The following is an 18,339-nucleotide window of genomic DNA, read 5'->3' on the forward strand; positions in this document are numbered from 1 at the left end:
GAGAGAGAGAAAAAACACCAGCAGGGGGGAGGGGAGAAGCAGACTCCCCCGGGAGCAGGGAGCCCGATGCGGGACTCGATCCCAGGATCCTGAAATCATGACTGAGATGAAGGCATACACCCAAAAGATTGAGCCACCCACGTGCCCCAGTTTTTGATGTTTAAATTAGTGAGAGAGGATTTTGAAAGTAGGAAGAGGGAAGCAACTAGAAATGTATAAGGGAAACTCTATAAGGTTATCAGCTGATTTTTCAGCAGAAAATTTGCAGGCCAGAAGGGAGTGGTATGATATATTCAAAGTGCTGAAAGGAAAAAAGCCTACAACTAAGAATATTCCACCCAACAAGATGATCATTAAGAATTAAGGAGAAGCATGGGGTAACCGGTGGTGGGATTAAGGAGGGGACGTGTTGTGATGAACACTAGGTGTTATACACAACTAAGTAGTCATTGAACACTACATCAAAAATTAATGATGTACTGTATGCTGGCTAACTGAACATTAAAAAAAAAAAAATTAAGGAGAGGTAAAGAGTTTCCCAAACACAAATTAAAGGATTTTTCCACTGCTAAACTGGCCTTACATGAAATCATAAAGAGAATTCTTTAATCAGAAAAGGCCAGGGATGCCTGGGTGGATCAGTTGGTTAAGCATCTGCCTTCAGCTCAGGTCATGATCCAGGGGTCCTGGGATCGAGTCTCACATTGGGCTCCTTGCTCAGCAGGGAGCCTGCTTCTCCCTCTGCTTGCTGTATCCCCCATTTGTGCTCTTTCTCTCTCTGAGGAATAAATAAATATTTTTTTAAAGGCCATAAGAAAATTACAAAAGGAAAAAATTTCACTGGTTAAAAAATATGCACAGTAAAAGTAGTCGGTCAACCATTTATAAAGCTAGTATGATGGTTAAAAAACAAAAGTGGTAAAATCAATTATATCAACAAAAATTAGTTAAGGGATACACAAAATTGAAAGATGTAAAATATGCTGTCCTATACATAACATGTGAAGGGGGGAGTAAAAATATAGTGCTTTTAGACTGCTGAACTTAGGGACCATCAACTTAATACAGACTGCAATATACATTGGATGTTATATATGAAAGTCATGGTAACCACAAGCCAAAAATGCATAATAGATATGGAAAAAATTAAGAGAAAGGAATCCAAGCATAATACTAAAGAAAGTCATCAAATTACAAGGGAAGGGAGCAAGAGAAAAAAAGGAACAGAGAACTATATCAGAAATAAGTGAACAAAATGGCAATAATACATACTTATCCATAATTACTTTAAATGAAAATGAGCTACATGCTCCAGTCAAAAGACATAGGGTGACTCAAAAGATTAAAAAAAAAATAGACTTATCTATATGCTGCCTACAAGAAAATCACATCAGAGCTAAAGATATATACAAACTGGAAGTGAAGGTATGGAAAAAGATCATGCAACTGGAGGCAGAGAAAAAAAGCTGGCGTAGCAATACTTATATTAGACAAAATAGCCTTTAAAACAAAGACTATAGCAACAGACAAAGAAGGGCATTACGTAATAATAAAGGGATCACTCTAAGAAGAGGATATAATAATTGTAAATATCTATGCACCCAACATAGGAGCACCTAAATATATAAAGAAAATATTAACAGACATAAAGGGGGAAATTGACAGTAATACAATAGTAGGGAACATTAACACTCCACTTACATCAATGAATAGATCATCAAGACATAAAATCAATGAGGAAACAGTCACTCTGAATGACACATTAGGCCAGGTGGACATAAAAAATATATAGAGAACACTCCATCCCCAAATAGCAGAATACACATTCCTTTTAGATGCACATGGAACCTTCTCAAGGATAGATCACATGCTATTCCACAAAAGAAGTCTCAATAAATTTAAAGGAACTAAAATTATATTGAGCATCTTTTCTGACTACAACAATATGAAACTAGAAATCAATTACAAAAATAAAAACCCTGGAAAAAACACAAACTCATGGAGGCTACACTACATGCTAAACAACCAGTGGGGACAATGAAGAAATCAAAGAGGGAATTTTTAAAAATACCTGGAAACAATAGAAAATAGAAATACTACAGTTCAAAATCTTTGGGACACAGCAAAAGCAGTTCTAAGAAGGAAGTTTATAGTGACACAGGCCTACCTCAAGAAACAAGAAAAATCTCAAACAAGGTAATCTTTCATATAAAGTAACTAAAACAAGAAGGACAAAATCCAGTTAGTAGAAGAAAGGAAATAATAAAAGCCAGTGTGGAAATAAATGAAATAGAGACTAAAAAAATCAATGAATATATCATTGAAACTAACCGTTGGTTCTTTAGAAAGATAAACAAAATTGATATACCTTTAGCCACACTCAAGAAAAAAGAGAGGACTCAAAATCAGAAATGAAAGAGAAGTTGCAACCTACACTGCAAGGGATTATAAGAAACTACTGTGAAAAATATGCCAACGTATTGAATGACCTAGAAGAAATAAATTCCTAGAAACATACAATCTTACAAACTGAATCAGAAAGAAATAGAAAATCTGAACAGATCCATTACTAGTAAGGAAATGGAATAAATGATCAGCAAAATCCCAACAAACAAAATTCCAGGACCAGATGGATTCACAAGTGAATTCTACCAAACGTTTAAAGAAGTGTTTATACCTGTTTCCCTCAAGCTATCCTGAGAAATAGAAAAGAATGTTTCCAAGTTTATTCTATGAGGCCAGCATTACTTTCATACCAAAATAAGACAAAGACACTACAAAAAACAAACACAAAAACAAAAAACAAAAAAACCTACATGCCAGTGTCTCTGATAAACACAGATGCAAAAATCTTTAAGAATAAATTAGCAAACCACATTCAACAATACATTAAAAGGATCATTGAACATGATCAAGTGGGATTTATTCCAGGGCTGCAGGGATGGGTCAATATTGGCAAATTGATGAACTTGATACACCACAGTAACAAAATGAATATAGAAACCATATGATCATCTTGATACAGAAAAAGCATTTGACAAAATTCAACATCAATTTATGCAAAAAAAAAAAAAACCTCAACAAAGTGGGTTTAGAGGGCACATACCTCAACATAAATAAGAGCCATATATGAAAAACCCAGAGCTGACATCATACTCAATGGTGAAAAACTGAGAGCTTTCCTCTAGGACCAAGAACAAGGACATCCCCCCTCACCACTTTTATTCAACATGGTACTGGGAGTCCTAACCACAGCTGTCAGACCATAAAAAGAATAAAAGTCAGCTAGATTGGTAAGGAAGAAGTAGAAGAGTTACTTTTTGCAAATGACATGGTCCTGTCATACTGTCCATAGAAAACACTAAAAACTGTTAGAATAAATGGATTCAGTAAGTTGCAGGATACAAAAATCAATATACAGAAATCTGTTGTTTCTATATGCTAATAACAAAGTAGCAGAAAGAGAAATTAAGCAAACAATTCCATTTACAATTACACTAAAAATAATAAAATACCTACGAATAGATGAAAGTTCTGTACCTTGAAAAGTACAAAATATTGATGAAAGAAATTGAAGATGACACAAACAAATGGAAAGACATACCATGCTCATGGATTGGAAGAATATTAAAATGTCCATACTACCCAAAGCAATCTACAGATTCAATACAATCCCTTTTAAAATACCAATAGCATTTTTCAGAGAACTAAAATCCTAAAATTTGTGTGAAACCACAAAAGATCCCAAATAGCCACAGCAATCTTTAAAAAGAAAAACAAAGCTGGTGGTATCATAATATCAAATTTTAAGATATACTATAAATCTATAATCAAAACCATATGGTACTGGCATAAATATAGACACATAGATCGACAGAATAGAGCACCCAGAAATAAACCCATGATTATATGGTCTACTAACCTATGACAAAGGAGGGAAGAAAATACAATGGGAAAATACAGTCTCTTTTATCAACATGCTGGGAAAACTGGATAGCTACATGGAAAAGAATATTGGACCACTTTTGGGGCTCCTGGGTGGCTCAGTCAGTTAAACGTCTGCCTTCAGCTCAGGTCATGATCCCAGGGTCCTGGGACTGAGCCCCACATCGGGTCCCTGCTCAGTGGCGAGCCTGCTTCTCCCTCTCCCTCTGCCTGCCACTCTGCCTACTTGTGCTCTGTCAAGTAAATTAATAAAATCTTAAAAAATGAGCTACTGGGACTACATCAAAATAAAAGATTTTACACGGCAAAGAAAAGCATTAATGAAACTAAAAGGCAATCTACTGAATAGAAGATATTTGCTAATGATATATCTCATAAGGGGTTAATACGTATACAACTCAACATCAAAAAGACCCTAAACACCTCAATTTAAAAATGGGCAGAGGCTCTGAATACACATTCTCCAAAGAAGACATCCAGATGGCCAATAGACACATGTAAAGATGCTCAACATCACTCATCATCAGGGAAATGCGAATCAAAATCGCAATGAGATATCACCTCACACCTGTCAGAATGGCTAAAATTGAAAGACAAGAAATAGCAAGTGTTGGGGAGAATGTGGAGAAAAAGAAACCCACACGCACAGTTGGTGGGAATGTAAGCTGCTGCAGCCATTGTGGAAAATAGTATAGAGGTTCCTCAAAAAATTAAAAATAAAAATACCAGGGCACCTGGGTGGCTCAGCTGGTTGTGTCTGACTCGTGGTTTTGGCTCATGCCATGATCTTGGTGTTGTAAGATCAAGCCCCCATTGGACTCCATGCTCAGTGCGGAGTCTGCTTGAGATTTTCTCCCTTTGTCCCTCCCCCCACTTGCACACACACATTCTCTCAAATAAATAAATAATATCTTTAAAAATAGAAATACCTGTTAATTCCATTGCAGGGTAATTACCCAAAGAAAATGTAAACATTAATTTGAAAAGATACGTGCATCCCTATGTTTATTGCAGCATTAATAATAATAGGATATGGAAGCAACCCAAGTGTCCACCAATAGATGAATGGATAAAGAAGTGTTACAATAGTGTTTACACAGTGGAGTATCCAGATCAATGAGGTTTGTCTGAGGTGCACTTATTGGTTAGAAGTGGTACACACACACGTACACACACACACAGGAATATTACTCAGCCATAAAGGAATGAGGTCTTGCCATTTATAACATCATGGACCTAGAGGGTATGACACTAAGTGAAATAAGTCTGACAGAAAAACAAATACCATAGGATTTCACTTATAAATGTCATCTAAAAAACAAATGAACAAACAAAAAGCAGAAACAGACCCATAAATACAGAGAACTGATGGTTGCCAGAGGGGAGAAGTGTGGTGGGACAGGCAAAATGGGTGAAATGGGAGTGGGAGGTACAGGCTTCCAGTTATAGAATGAATAAGTCAGGAGGATAAAAGGTACAGCAATAGGGAATATAGTCAGTGGTATTATAATAACATGGTACCATGACAGATAGTAGCTACGTTTGTGGTGAGCACTGCATAATGTATAGAGCTGTTGAATCACTATGTTGTATGCCTGAAACTAGTGTAACATTGTGTGTTGACTAAACTGTGATGTAAAAAATGATGAAAATCATAACAGATATATTTACAGCACTGTATTTATCAAAGAAAATTCATGTATAAGTGGACCCATGCAGTTCAAACCCATGTTGGTCAAGGGTCAACTGTATATACAAAACTAAACAATAAGGTGATACTTTTTTTATTTGTAAGATTGCCAAAGATTTGAAAGTTTGATAATACTCAATATTGGTGAGTGACAGTGTGAGTAAACAGTAACTCAAACTGTGGGAGATAAACTAATGTAACTACTCTGGAAGGCAATTTGACCATACTATAAAAATGTAAATGACATAGACTCAGAAATTCTATCCCAGGAGCAAATATTCTTACACAACTGTGCAAAGGTCTATTAATACGAGCATTCATTGCAAGCTTGTTTACAGTAGTGATTTAAATATTTATCATAACCACCACTTGTTATGGCATACCCATACAATGGAGTACTGCGCAACTGTTAAGAATTAAGTCTGTTTATACTAATATGGAAAGCTCTTTAAAATATATGGTTAATAGAAAGCACAGGAATAGAACAAAAGAATAGTATGTATAAAAACTCACATGTGTAAGAAAAAAGATATATGGTTGTTTTGTTGTTTTTTTTTTAAAGATTTTATTATTCATTTGAGAGAGAGAGAGCACAAGCAGGGGGAGAGGGAGAGGGAGAAGCAAATTTCCCACTGAGCGGGAGCCCAATGCGGGGCTTGATCCCAGGATCTGGAGATCATGACCTGAGCCAAAGGCAAACGCTTAGCCATCTGGGCCACCCAGGCGCCCCAAGATACATGTGTATATATATATGAATGTGTGCATATACAAGCCCATAATTGCCCATCTAAAACCCTTGAGACCAGATAGTCCTTGAACCTAGAATTTCTTTGGATTTTAGAAAGATCTTGTTTTGGAATTTAAATTTTTTAAAGAGAGCATCACGGGCAGCACCCCATAATCAATTAAATTAGTATTTATGTTTTGAGAAGTAGTTACAGATTAAATGATAAAATGTGTGGGAGGAGACGGGGAGAGTTTGGGGTACATACATTAAATAATATTTGGAAAAGAATTATTGAAGCTGTTTGGTGGATATATTGTCTTTCATTATATTACCTATTTTTATGTCTTTTTGGAATTTTCCATAATAAAAGTTTTAAGATGTATTTCTGGAGCGAATTGTTGTAAATATTAGCAGGGTAAAGTAGGATCAAACATTAGCCTCATTATCAGGTCATATTTTCCTGAGTTCAGATCGATTCTAATTTTGCTGCCACATGAATTATGGAAAATCTTTCAGTTTTCAAGGCATTTTGAATTTTGGAATTGTAAAGAGAGATTGTAAAACTCCACAATCTATAACAATATAGAAAGTTGTTCAGACTAGTTTCTTCTCATATTTCCAACTAGGTGTTGGAGGGTGGGAGATGTAGAGAGGGAAGAAATTTTTGCCTCTTATTTTCTACCTTTTTGTAAGTCTAAAGTTTTCATATTAAAAACTTTACATTGAAGAAAATCAGACATTTGTCATGTGACTACTGTCTGCACAATTTTATTCAGTGTTGAATAATTGCAATGTGCTATATACTCTAAGTATTGGAGGTATTATAAATCATTTGCACAAGGATATGCACTTAATGGGTTATACACTTTGATCATAACTTTCTTTACAACACTTAATATATAAAACTGATAGTAGTACATAGTGAATTTTTAAATGCTCGAGCGTGTGGTTTGTACATCCTTGGCATTTAATCCTATACTGACTTTCACTATAGGATCCAGATTTCCTTCCAGATTTAAGGTTTTACAACTAAGTGACTTAAGTAATGAAAAACATTGTATCAGTAAAGGACATTTTATTTATTTAATCGTGGTAAAATAAAGTTTAGCATTCTCACCATTTTTAGGTATATAGTTCAGTAGCAGTAATTACGTTTACATTGTTGTGCAATCACCACCACCATCCATCTCTAGAACTTCTTTCACCTTGCAAAACCGAAACTCTCATAAACAATAACTTCCCGTTTCCCTCTCCCCTTAACCCCTGAAAATCACCATCCTACTTTCTGTCTCTATGAATTTGACTACTCTAAGTAGCTCATGAGTGAATCCTATATTGTCCTTTTATGATACTGTCAAAGTCTTGAAGAGACTAATATTGTCATATTAAATCTTGAAGATATTTATGATTAAAGCATAGGATTTTGTTTATGTTGTTTTGGGTTTCATTGATTTTGTACCTGGGCATGACTTATTATAGTAAAAATATGACATTTTTCACTTACATAGGTTGCAGGATATTAGGAAAGATTTCTTTACTCTCAGTTCTGTTGTTATTAAGGAACTGATAAGGAATGGATTCCTGTGTGAATGCCTGTTTTGAACTGTTATTTACTATTCCATTACTTTACCACATGCTGTATTTTTTTTTTAATTTTTATTTTGTTATATTAGTCACCATACCTAAGAGCTCTTACCTCAGAGTTTTATGTTCCGAGTTACCACAGGGTGTTTTTAAGCAGTCCATAATCAAAAATAAGTAAGGCACTAAACAAGTTAGTCTGATTGTGAAAACTGTCATGACATTCAATCTGTTTTTCACTGTATTTTTATCAGATTATGTATTTAGAGGAAAAATCACCTTATTTAGAGGGAAAATTTTTATGTGTCACTTTTCTGAAGGTTACAGTCTTCTTCCTCCCTTGATGACTCAAGTCCAACAGATTTAATGAAAGATTCTCATGCTATCAACTGCAGGAGAGTAAGTACAATAAGTAATATCCCTGACACAAGTGGGTGAAATTTGTTCCTTCTTAATTATTTTTGAGAAAAGATGCCATCCTATAAAATGAACTCTTTCCATGTTTTGAAAAGGCAATGTAGAATAGTGGTTGACAGCAAAGTTGCTGGACACGTACTATCTGGGTCGACGTTGTGACTCAAACACTTACTGCTGGGTATACTCAGTCTTGTCACTTAAACTCTGTGCCTCAATTTCCTCATCTGTAAAATAGGGACATAATAGCACCAAACTCTTAGAGTGGTGGGTGAATTAAGTGATTTGACACAAAAACAAACAAAAGCTTAACAGTGCCTGGTACATAATGTGTGCTCAATAAATGGTAGCTATGGTATTTAATAGGTTCCAATTCAGTGGAACCCATTAAATGAACTCCTTATGGTCTGGGGAAAAAATGTTAATACTATAAGCTACAACTATTACATACTGTTTAATTCAATTTAACAAATACTCGCTATTCAAAATACAATGTGGCATGTACAAAATTGACTAAGCATAGCGCTAAATATGAAGAGTCACATACAATGTAGTTCTGTTTCCCAGGCAACAAAAACATCTAAAGTAGGTCTGTAAACAAAGTGGTAGAAAAAAATAGGAGAAAAGAGAAATTAAATCTGACCAGGGACAAAAAGGAAATTGAAAAAAAAAAATGTTTTTATACAAATGTCATGAGCCTTTGGTCTGCTATTTAACTTGTGCTCATACATTTAGCCAGTGTTAATTAGATACCCATTTTGTGCCTGACAGTAGGCTAGAAGGAGCGAGTTAAGTCATTCCAATGTTATCTCCAAGTAGTGTACATCGTGTAGACGTTTTATAGGTCAAGTTCATCAACTTAATAAGACAATAGGTAAATGCTGTATTTTCCCCGCACTGAGCATTATTGCATTTATTTAGTGTACACAATAATGTTTAAGAAACAATACATTGCTTAAGGGTATTTATATAGATGGTAAAATTATAAAAGCAACAAGAAAATTATTAACCTAAAACTCAAGTTAGTGGCTACTTTAGCAGAAGAGAAAAGGGGATGTGCTCAGAGGGCAATTGCCAGGCTAATGAGTTGTCAGTAACATTATATTGGTAAATAATGTATGTTGATGACCTATATGAACTACTGAATTGTTTGGCCTGTAAGTGTGTAACAGTATGGTTACTTTTTGGTAAAAGCCTCTAGTTTAATCCATTTCCCACTCCAAAGCACTATTTCCCATTGTAGTTTCATGTGAGATACAGTTTTACCATCATTTTTCTTAAAAACAAATAGCTTTTCCTCCTTAATCCAAAACTTGTCCTTACAGTATGTACATTCAGTTACAACAATGTGGACTTTGGAGTCGGTTGGGTTAGAATAATGGCCGCAACACTTGGGCAAGCTATTAGCATCTTTAGCCCTTAGATTCCTGACCTCACAACGTTTGAAACATGAAATGAGAGGATGCCTGTGGACTGGCACACGGTCCTCGGTGAGGAGGGCAGTGGTGGCATTGCCAACAGGCCTCCGTCTGATCAATGCTAAGAGGTCTTTATTTCATTCGAGTAGGAACCTTACCATTTTTTATTCTGTCTTTTCAGACACCAAAAAAAGAGTTGATTCCACTAAATCCTTTTGGAAGAGGGAAGCCCGAGGCTACAAGGCAAAACCAGAGTGCTGTTCCTCCCCATAGTCACGAGCCACTCCTCGGTAAGACTTCTTTGGTAACTGCCCACCATTTTAGTTTTCCAAACACTTTCTTAATCATGATATTTTCAGACATAGTTTTAAAACTCTTCTCTAGAAATCTCCTAAGATTTTTCCATTCAAAATCCTAAATACAATAATCATACTCTTGACTTCAAGGTGGATGCTACTGAATGCACCTGTCATTGAAAATTCCATTTTCAGTGGAATTAGTTATGGGTATTGTTAACACACACCATGTAAATAAAACTAAGGTACTTATATTTAGGGAAAAAATGTCCATTCCCAAGAATGAGAACTTTTAAATGTACCAATCAGAAAGCGTTTAAGATGTAATTATTCATTTTAACTATGTTTCTGTAGACTCAAACCAAGCAAACTGAAGTGACAGTTTTATACCATCCGTAATTAACATTAACATACATTTCCAGTAGATCAGAGAGAATCAAAGAACTTGAAAGAAACTGGACTTCAGCTTCACAGAGAGCCACATATTAATCATCCCAAATTCTATTGTACTTTGAAAGGTTTCTAGAGAACTTTGGCTGATCTGTAGCTGTGTGTTAACCCAAAATTTCTAGAACCTCTTCCTTATCTCTAACTTAAATCTTATTTCTATGGTTTCTTCTTATTTCCTTTTTCAATAAAAAGGCTGGGTATGTCCCCTTTTATAAGATTTTTCAGATTTTTGGAAGAGGATGCTTTTGTGTCAGCCTTCTCTTTCAGATTAAAGACGTGCAGTGTTTTCACAAGGCAGATTGAAGTTAAGTTCATTCTTCCAGGCTCTATATAGACACATGTATAAACTGGCCCCTAGCTTCCAACTGTCTGAGAGTCAGAATCTTTTAGTACTGTTATTTTCTATTCAAAAACTCATAGATCACCCCATTTATGTGCATCAAATGAGTTCTGTGCAATTTCTCTGACAGCACAGGGTTATAAAAATAGGTGACCCATTTAAAAATATATCAGCCTTCTGCAATTGAAGATCTATGCTTTGCTCTCAAAATTACATTGTATAGTATTCTAGCCTTGCCATTTTTAGATTAAGTGTTATTTTAATTCCAGTTAGTTACCATACAGAGTACTGTTAGTTTCAGGTGTACAATACAGTGATTCATCAGTCACGTACAGCACCGGACGTTCATTGCAAGTGCCCTCCTTCATCTACATTATCTCTCTCTCTCATCTGCCCGCCCCCTCCCCTCTGGTAACCATCGGTTTGTTCTCTGTAATGAAGACTCTGTTTCTTGATTTCTCTCTCTCTCTCTCTCTTTTTTTTTTTTTTTGCTTGCTTTGCCATTTTTAGTGATATTTCTCTTTTAACCTCCAAACATACTTACACAAGTCTGTATTTTAATTTGATAGGTGAAGGTGCCCAGCTGGATTTTGATGCCCTGTGTGACAATGATGACACAGCCATGGCTGCCTTCATGAATTACTTTGAAGCAGAGGGGGGCCTGGGAGACCCCGGGGACTTCAGTGACATCCACTGGACACTCTAGCATTTGATTTTTGATTCTTACAAATTAGGAACGTGTTAAAGCATTTCATTGACAAGAAAAACAAAAAACAAAAAACCTGTATAATCTACTGTACTGTATTGATACTGTTTTTATCTTTTATTCCTATTAATAGTCTATCAGTTGTTATAGATGTGCACCTTACTTCCACAGCAGAATGGGGAAATGTGATGTTTCCCTTCACAAAGAATGGCTCAGAGTTTCCTACAGACCCCTTCTCTCAGTGACATGGCTTAAAACACACTAGTTACTATCTTTTGGTTAAAATTTTTTAACCAAGAATATCATATACATCCGGTTTTGTGTTTATTTTCTGATGCAGTTTTTGAGTTTGGGGGATTTAATATATTGACATTTTCTTGTGTCTAAGATTCATTTTTAATGGATTTATAGATTTATAGAAGTTGGAGCATCTCCATTTCTTGTATATTTCCTTAATTGAGGATAAGGCTTATACACTTTAAGAAAACTCTGAGCACTTGAACATTTAAAGAGACAGTACAATTGGTAGTCATAATTGCAGTGAATACTGTATTCAGTAATTGAAAAACTTGGGCAAATATAAAGCCACGATAGTTATGCTTGGCCAAGCACTTGAGATAGGCTTTAAGTGAGAGGATTTATTTAAAATTCAGGGGAAAAAATTTTTTTAAGGGGCTTTCAACTTGGCTTAAAGAAAAGGAAATATCTTGGGCCCTAGATCTTGGTAATTATCCTTTGCATGTAAGAATTATTGCTAATATAACCAGTCAAGATTTTCATTACCTATAAAACCAGTTTTTGATACAGAAAATGTGCTTAGCGAAAAATGAGGCCTGGAGGGAAAAACAAGTGCAGGCAGGTTAAATGTCTCGTGTAAAGTCACAGTTAAGCTCATGTTTTTAAAATGCTTAATGTGTATAAATCAGTTTCTTTATACACATTTGGGAAAGCAATGGTCTCACTGGTTAAATGATTAGTTAGCTGACCCAGGAACTAGTTGTGGCTTTCTAGAGAAGGCAATTACAGTTACTGTTGCTTGTAACCAATTATACAAATGCTAAGTCTAGTTTTGAAACTGAGACAATGAGAAAGAATTTAAAAGCCAATTTTCTAGCTATAATTACAAATTTTAGAGATCATTTTTTTAACTAGTCATTGAGAGGTGGCTTATCCTGAGGATAAGAATATTCAAAATCATATATGTATACCTATCTTTTTGAAGGTCATACTTTCATAATATCTTATGTTTCATAGTTCTTTCTAGTTTACCAAGTGTGTTTTCATATATTTTCTTTTGTGCCCTACAAATGAGAGTACAATAGGCTAGGAAACTAATGGGGAAGCCAGAGGCTCAGATGTGGGGATCCAATGCAGTTCTCTTCCTCTAGGTGGTGCTACACTTTCCAGCAGCTATCGCTGGGAGCCTCGCACCAAAACAAAGCATTTTTTTGACCTTGCATATTTCTTTAGGCTGCCGGTGATAGGTTAGAACTTTTGTCAGACAGGTTAATGTCAAACATACCAACAGGCAATAGTCCAAAAGCACACGTTCCCTTCAGGTGGGACCTCTGCAGTGGCTACATAGGGAAGGATGTATCGGCAGGTTGTCCTCCAGACGATACAGTGTTCCCGCAATATTGGAGGGTCAGCACCACTCCCAGTTCTGGGACTTGAGTGACATGCAGGTTTAGAGTAAGCCAGAGAAACCCTACAAGATGGGGGAGATTGGTTTTCAGCAGGCTAAGCATGCTTGTCCCTGCTTCTTCAGATTTAAAACTACCACATCTGTTCTTTAAGTCCGAGGCCGGACCAATGTAACAGTTGAGGGTCTAAACCATTGCAGGTTGGACTTGGCCTCCAGAGTTGACCTAAGCCAGTGGTAGCAAGATGGGTCACTGTGGCTGGATGACCTTGAAAGCAGAGGGGCAAACCCTCCTGATGCAAGGATCTGAGGGGCAGAGTTTCTAGAGGCAGGCCATTGCTGCCATGCACAGAAACAGTTTTTCCTCTTGGCAAGAGGAAAGGTTAGTCCAAAGACCGGTGGGCAGAGAGCCAACTGAAGGCTTTGATCCTTTCAAGTAACCTACTCGAGTATTTTTCTGTAGATCTTGTCCCGGACCCAGAATCCAATCCATACAATGTGGGATAACTGTAGCTCTCCCGTGTTTAGTGTTTTCTCCAAAGTGTGTTGCATTTACATTGAATTGCTGTTAGGAGTGACAGATATTCTTATGGCCTACCCTATATTACTTTTTCTCCTACCCGTTAATTTCCTGCATTTTGTTGCAAAGCAGCTACACATTGAATGAAATAGAAATATTCTAGTTGTCTTTTTTTTTTTTCCTAAGTCTAAGAATTACCTACAATAACCTAGTGGAGTGGGGAAGAGCCTAGAATCAGAAAGTGCCCACTTGGCCTAAGTTTAGCTGTGCGACCTCAAGTAAGCCATTTCAATACTCTGTATGTGCCTCAGTTTCCTCGTCTATAACAAGAGGTTTGATCTGTCAGCTGACTTCCAGTTCTGATTCTGTGATTCTAATCCACGGGACTTGAGCATGAGGGTCAGACGCTCATACTCTGTGTTGTCTAGTATGACAGCCGCAGGCCACGTGTGGCTATGGAGCACTTGAAATGTAGCTCATGCAGATTGAGATAGACTGTAAATGCAAAATGCATACCAGAGTTCATACATTTAATATAAAAAGGGAGCGTAAGATACCACATTAACAGTTTTATAATGGAGCCCCTGGCTGGCTCAGTCAGTAGAGCACGCGACTCTTGATCTCAGGGTCGTGAATTCAAGCCCCATATTGGGCGTAGAACTTACTAAAAATAAATAAAAATGTAAAAATAAATATAAAAACTATCTTTTAAAAAACAATTTTGGGGCGCCTGGGTGGCACAGCGGGTTAAGCGCCTGCCTTCGGCTCAGGGCGTGATCCTGGCGTTATGGGATCGAGCCCCGCATCAGGCTCCTCTGCTATGAGCCTGCTTCTTCCTCTCCCACTCCCCCTGCTTGTGTTCCCTCTCTCACTGGCTGTCTCTATCTCTGTCAAATAAATAAATAAAATCTTTAAAAAAAATAAATAAATAAATAAATAAAAATAAAAAACAATTTTATATTGATCATGTATTCAAGTATTTTGGATTATACTGATTATATAAAACATTAACATTTTACTTTTTACTTTTTTAATGTGGCTACAAGAAAAGTTTACGCATGTGGCATATATTATATTTCTATTGGACAGTGCTGCTCTAAAACATTTTATGAAGTGGATATTATCGAAGTAGACCAAAGGTTATACCATAACTATGATATTTACCTCTAAATGCTATGGTTTAAGGAACAATTGTTTATTGATCCTTGATTTAGTATAATCAAATAACTGTGAACCTCTATCCATGCGTCGAAATTTAAAACTGTTTTGAAACTAGTAAACCTGAAAATGTGATCAGTTATTTCATTACATGATGATAGCTTGAAATCAAATAAAACTTGGGGGATATGTTGACACCCTATTGCAGTCACTAAATCTGGAAATCCATTGAGAAATAGATGGGAAAATAGAGAATAGAGGCTTTGGGTAGATAAAGGGGATTAAAGTATTTCATTACAGTGTCATAGCGGGAAAAGGCGATATTTATTAGCCCAATTCTTTGAGGAACTTCTGAAGCCTCTGGGCACAGTAAATGAAATAACCACTACCTAGTTACAGGACCATGTTTAGTAGTGTCATTTCAGTCCGTGCTCTAGAGAAACACCTACCACTCAGTGGGTTGTTGTTGGGCTCTGGAATTGGAAATTGAGATTTGCCAAGCACAGTTATGAGAAGAGCAGGGAAAAGATCTGAAATGATCAGAAACCATCAAGGAAAACTGCTAAGTGGACACTAGGTGTCACTTTTCCATTTCTAGAGCGCTTTGTTTTCATTCCTTTTTCCAAGTTCCACAGGGCCTAAGGGAGGCATTTATGACTTGTATTTAGATTAGGTCTGCCTCTCTGGTGTGGGTTATTTTATGAGAAATGCTTTTTAAGAGAAGTCTGGGAAGATGTTTCCCATATAATATCAGAACTTTGGTCTAAGATGCTTTCCAGATGTGGCTCCAGTAAAAGGTGACCATAGAAAGAAAACTTGTCTAACCTGGAATATGCTTTCTGAACTCGCCTGAGTGTATATGGTATGTGTGTGTCACTGCTCTCAGATTCCTGTGCTTAGCTTTGTTTTTTATACAATTTTTAGCTCTTTTCCAGTTTACTTGCTCTTATCTGTATATTGGTATTTTTAAATTTTGTGGTAAGTAAAGAGTGAAATTAAACTATATTTTATAATAATTACTAGTTTGAAGTTTTTTTTAACTTAATATATTAAACCTCTTCCAAAAAAGTATCTCCTTAACTACTTGCTAAAATGGAAACAGAGACTAGAAGATCCAGTCTTCTCAAACCACTGGGCAGAGAGGTAGATCGAACTGCATCACTCTGTATGTATTTGTGTCCATGAGGGTATGCTAACTGCTGTACCCAGCTCCTTGTCCGTAATGGCGCTCAGAACTTCCCAGTACATGTTGCTCTTCCACTTGGCAATCTCCGTGGAAAGAGAGCGTCTCTATTTCCTACCAATTCACACAAAAATGTCCATTGTTTGGGCCCTTGGATCAACTTAGTTCACATAGGTTTTCCTGAGGTCACCAGGCTGTAATATACAGATTGGTCGGGTTTTGATTACATGCCCAAACCTGTATTTTAAAGGCATCCTTGAAAGGGAAATGATGTCAGAAATAGCCAGCTGCTTGACGTTCTAGGGCCAGTGGAAAGGATGGGGACATGTGTGGAAAGGACAATGGAAAACTTGTCCTTTATGATGGTTGATGATTTCGGAGGATCGTGGGTTTAGCTCTGTGAACCTTGAGTCTTATTTTTCGTCGTTTGGGTGGGGGGAGGGCGGTGAGAGCGTAGTGAGTAGCAGCAAGTTGTGTCCTGTGTTTTTGACACCGATCACCTTTTGTTTAATACCCAGCCCCTAGCTGCTCTGGAGGACTCTGTCTATGGCTTCGGTGTGTGTCCAGAGACTCCATAAAGAGCTGTCTTAAGTTCTTGTCCAGCTGTGTGTCTCTGGCGTAGGATGTATTTTCTTAGGCAGTCCTAGTTCTTAAGCTCACATTTAGGTAGTATTTTCCACATGTATTCCCGTCCACGAGGAAATCAGTCTCATTTTACCTTGTGAGTAAATACGTCACATTTTTTTGTGATAATTTTTTCTTCAAAAGACAACACTAAAATGAGAAGCCTAGATTATGGAGATTTATCATTTAATAGAATTCTTGAAAAATCTCCTTCCGTCTAGCTCAAAATGGTGACATGGGAAGATCCTGAATCTACCTCCTGTCACAGACAGACCAAATCTACAGCTGAGGGGAGGAGATCGTGAAGCAGGCCTCTCAGAGTCCTTGACGCCACTGCATTCTGCCCCATCCTGCCAGGATCATGGTCTGCATTCGTCTAGGAGGGATGCTACTGCAGGCTGGGCTTGGGCCGCTTGCCCTGGCTGTGCTCTGCCTGCTGTGGATTCCTGGGGCCAGCCTGCAGCCTGTGAGCCTGTCTGCATCCCTGACAAAACTGCCCATTTGGCCACAGTACCCAGACTGATGCCATCCTGGCCACTAAGCAGTTTGAAGGTCTGCTGGGCACCGCCAGGAGCCCACATCTGCTCTTTCCCTGTGCCTTGTACACATTCATCAGCACCATTGCTTCCAGCAAGAGCACATCAAGTTCTGCAAGTCTCTGTTCAGGTAGGCCCAGAGGGCTGCAAGCCCATCTGCATCGGGTACAGCCACCTGGGGTCTGAGAGCCAAGCCTACAAGGAGCTGCCATTTAGGACTGGGGCACGTGCATCTTTCATAAGGCCACCATCACTGTGGACAGAGTGAATTTCCTATGGATCCTAGTAATGGAAACTGTAGAGGGGCAAGCAGTGAATGCTGCAAATTAAACTTATTCAGAGGACCTAGCTCCGAAACAATTATAACTATGTCATTCAGGGAGGCTAAAGGTAAGAGGTCAAGAGCAAATGTCATGGTGTGACTGCAGTAGTTGAGGTGAAGGAAATTCTGAGGGCTTCTCTAATAGACATTCCAAGCACACCATTAACCTTTGCACCAATTCTGGCTGCCTGTGTCCTCGTTCATATTAATGAGGTTATAGGTTATGAAGGTGAGTGATGTTCCAGATTAGCCTTAGTGGAAAGTAATATTGCTGAGAAATGGAAGGATCAACTTTATAAAAAAGTTAAGCCCTGGGATATGAAGCTCTGTCATCTTAGAGTAAAATTGATTCTAGCCATAGTAATTCCACTCAGAGTCAGACATCTGGCAGGAACTCTAACCCCCTAAAAGCACACAGCTAAACCCTGAAATGCAAGAACAACAGTGAACTTCATATGAAGACTTGCATTGCTGGACTAACAAAGGAAAATTGCACTGGTGAACATGATAATCTGTTATTTACCACGTAAATGGGTATTACCTCTGCTTTTCTCTTTTCTCCTTCCCTTTTTTGTAGTCTGAGTTTGGATCCTTAAATATATATTCAACTTAACAACAAAAAACACAATATATAACTAAATAATGAAGTTAAAGACAAGGGGAAAATCTTAAAAGCAGTGAGGAAAACAACTTGTTACATACAAGGGAACCCCCATAAGATTATCACCAGATTTTTGAGCAGAAACTTTGCAGGCCAGAAGGGAGTGGCACCATATATTCAAAATAC

At 37.3% G+C, this 18,339-nt stretch overlaps 1 protein-coding gene and 1 pseudogene across 5 annotated transcripts in view; both read left to right on the forward strand.

Moving 5' to 3' along the window:
- The window catches only part of ARNTL2 (aryl hydrocarbon receptor nuclear translocator like 2), a 109,710-nt gene extending 95,285 nt beyond the window's left edge, over nucleotides 1-14,425 (forward strand). For all 5 annotated transcript variants that reach the window (XM_011222191.3, XM_034644758.1, XM_019797366.2 and 2 more), the window contains 3 exons: nucleotides 8,264-8,342; nucleotides 9,957-10,065; nucleotides 11,431-14,425. In XM_011222191.3, coding sequence (XP_011220493.2) covers nucleotides 8,264-8,342; nucleotides 9,957-10,065; nucleotides 11,431-11,567 — 325 coding nt within the window. In that variant the 3' untranslated portion in view covers nucleotides 11,568-14,425. The remainder of the gene's footprint in view (nucleotides 1-8,263; nucleotides 8,343-9,956; nucleotides 10,066-11,430) is intronic.
- Nucleotides 14,426-17,055: 2,630 nt separating this feature from the next.
- Nucleotides 17,056-17,974, forward strand: LOC100478900 (annotated as a pseudogene).
- The last annotated feature ends 365 nt before the right edge of the window (nucleotides 17,975-18,339 follow it).

Source organism: Ailuropoda melanoleuca, chromosome 16 (genome assembly GCF_002007445.2).
Source record: "Ailuropoda melanoleuca isolate Jingjing chromosome 16, ASM200744v2, whole genome shotgun sequence".
NCBI lineage: Eukaryota > Metazoa > Chordata > Mammalia > Carnivora > Ursidae > Ailuropoda > Ailuropoda melanoleuca.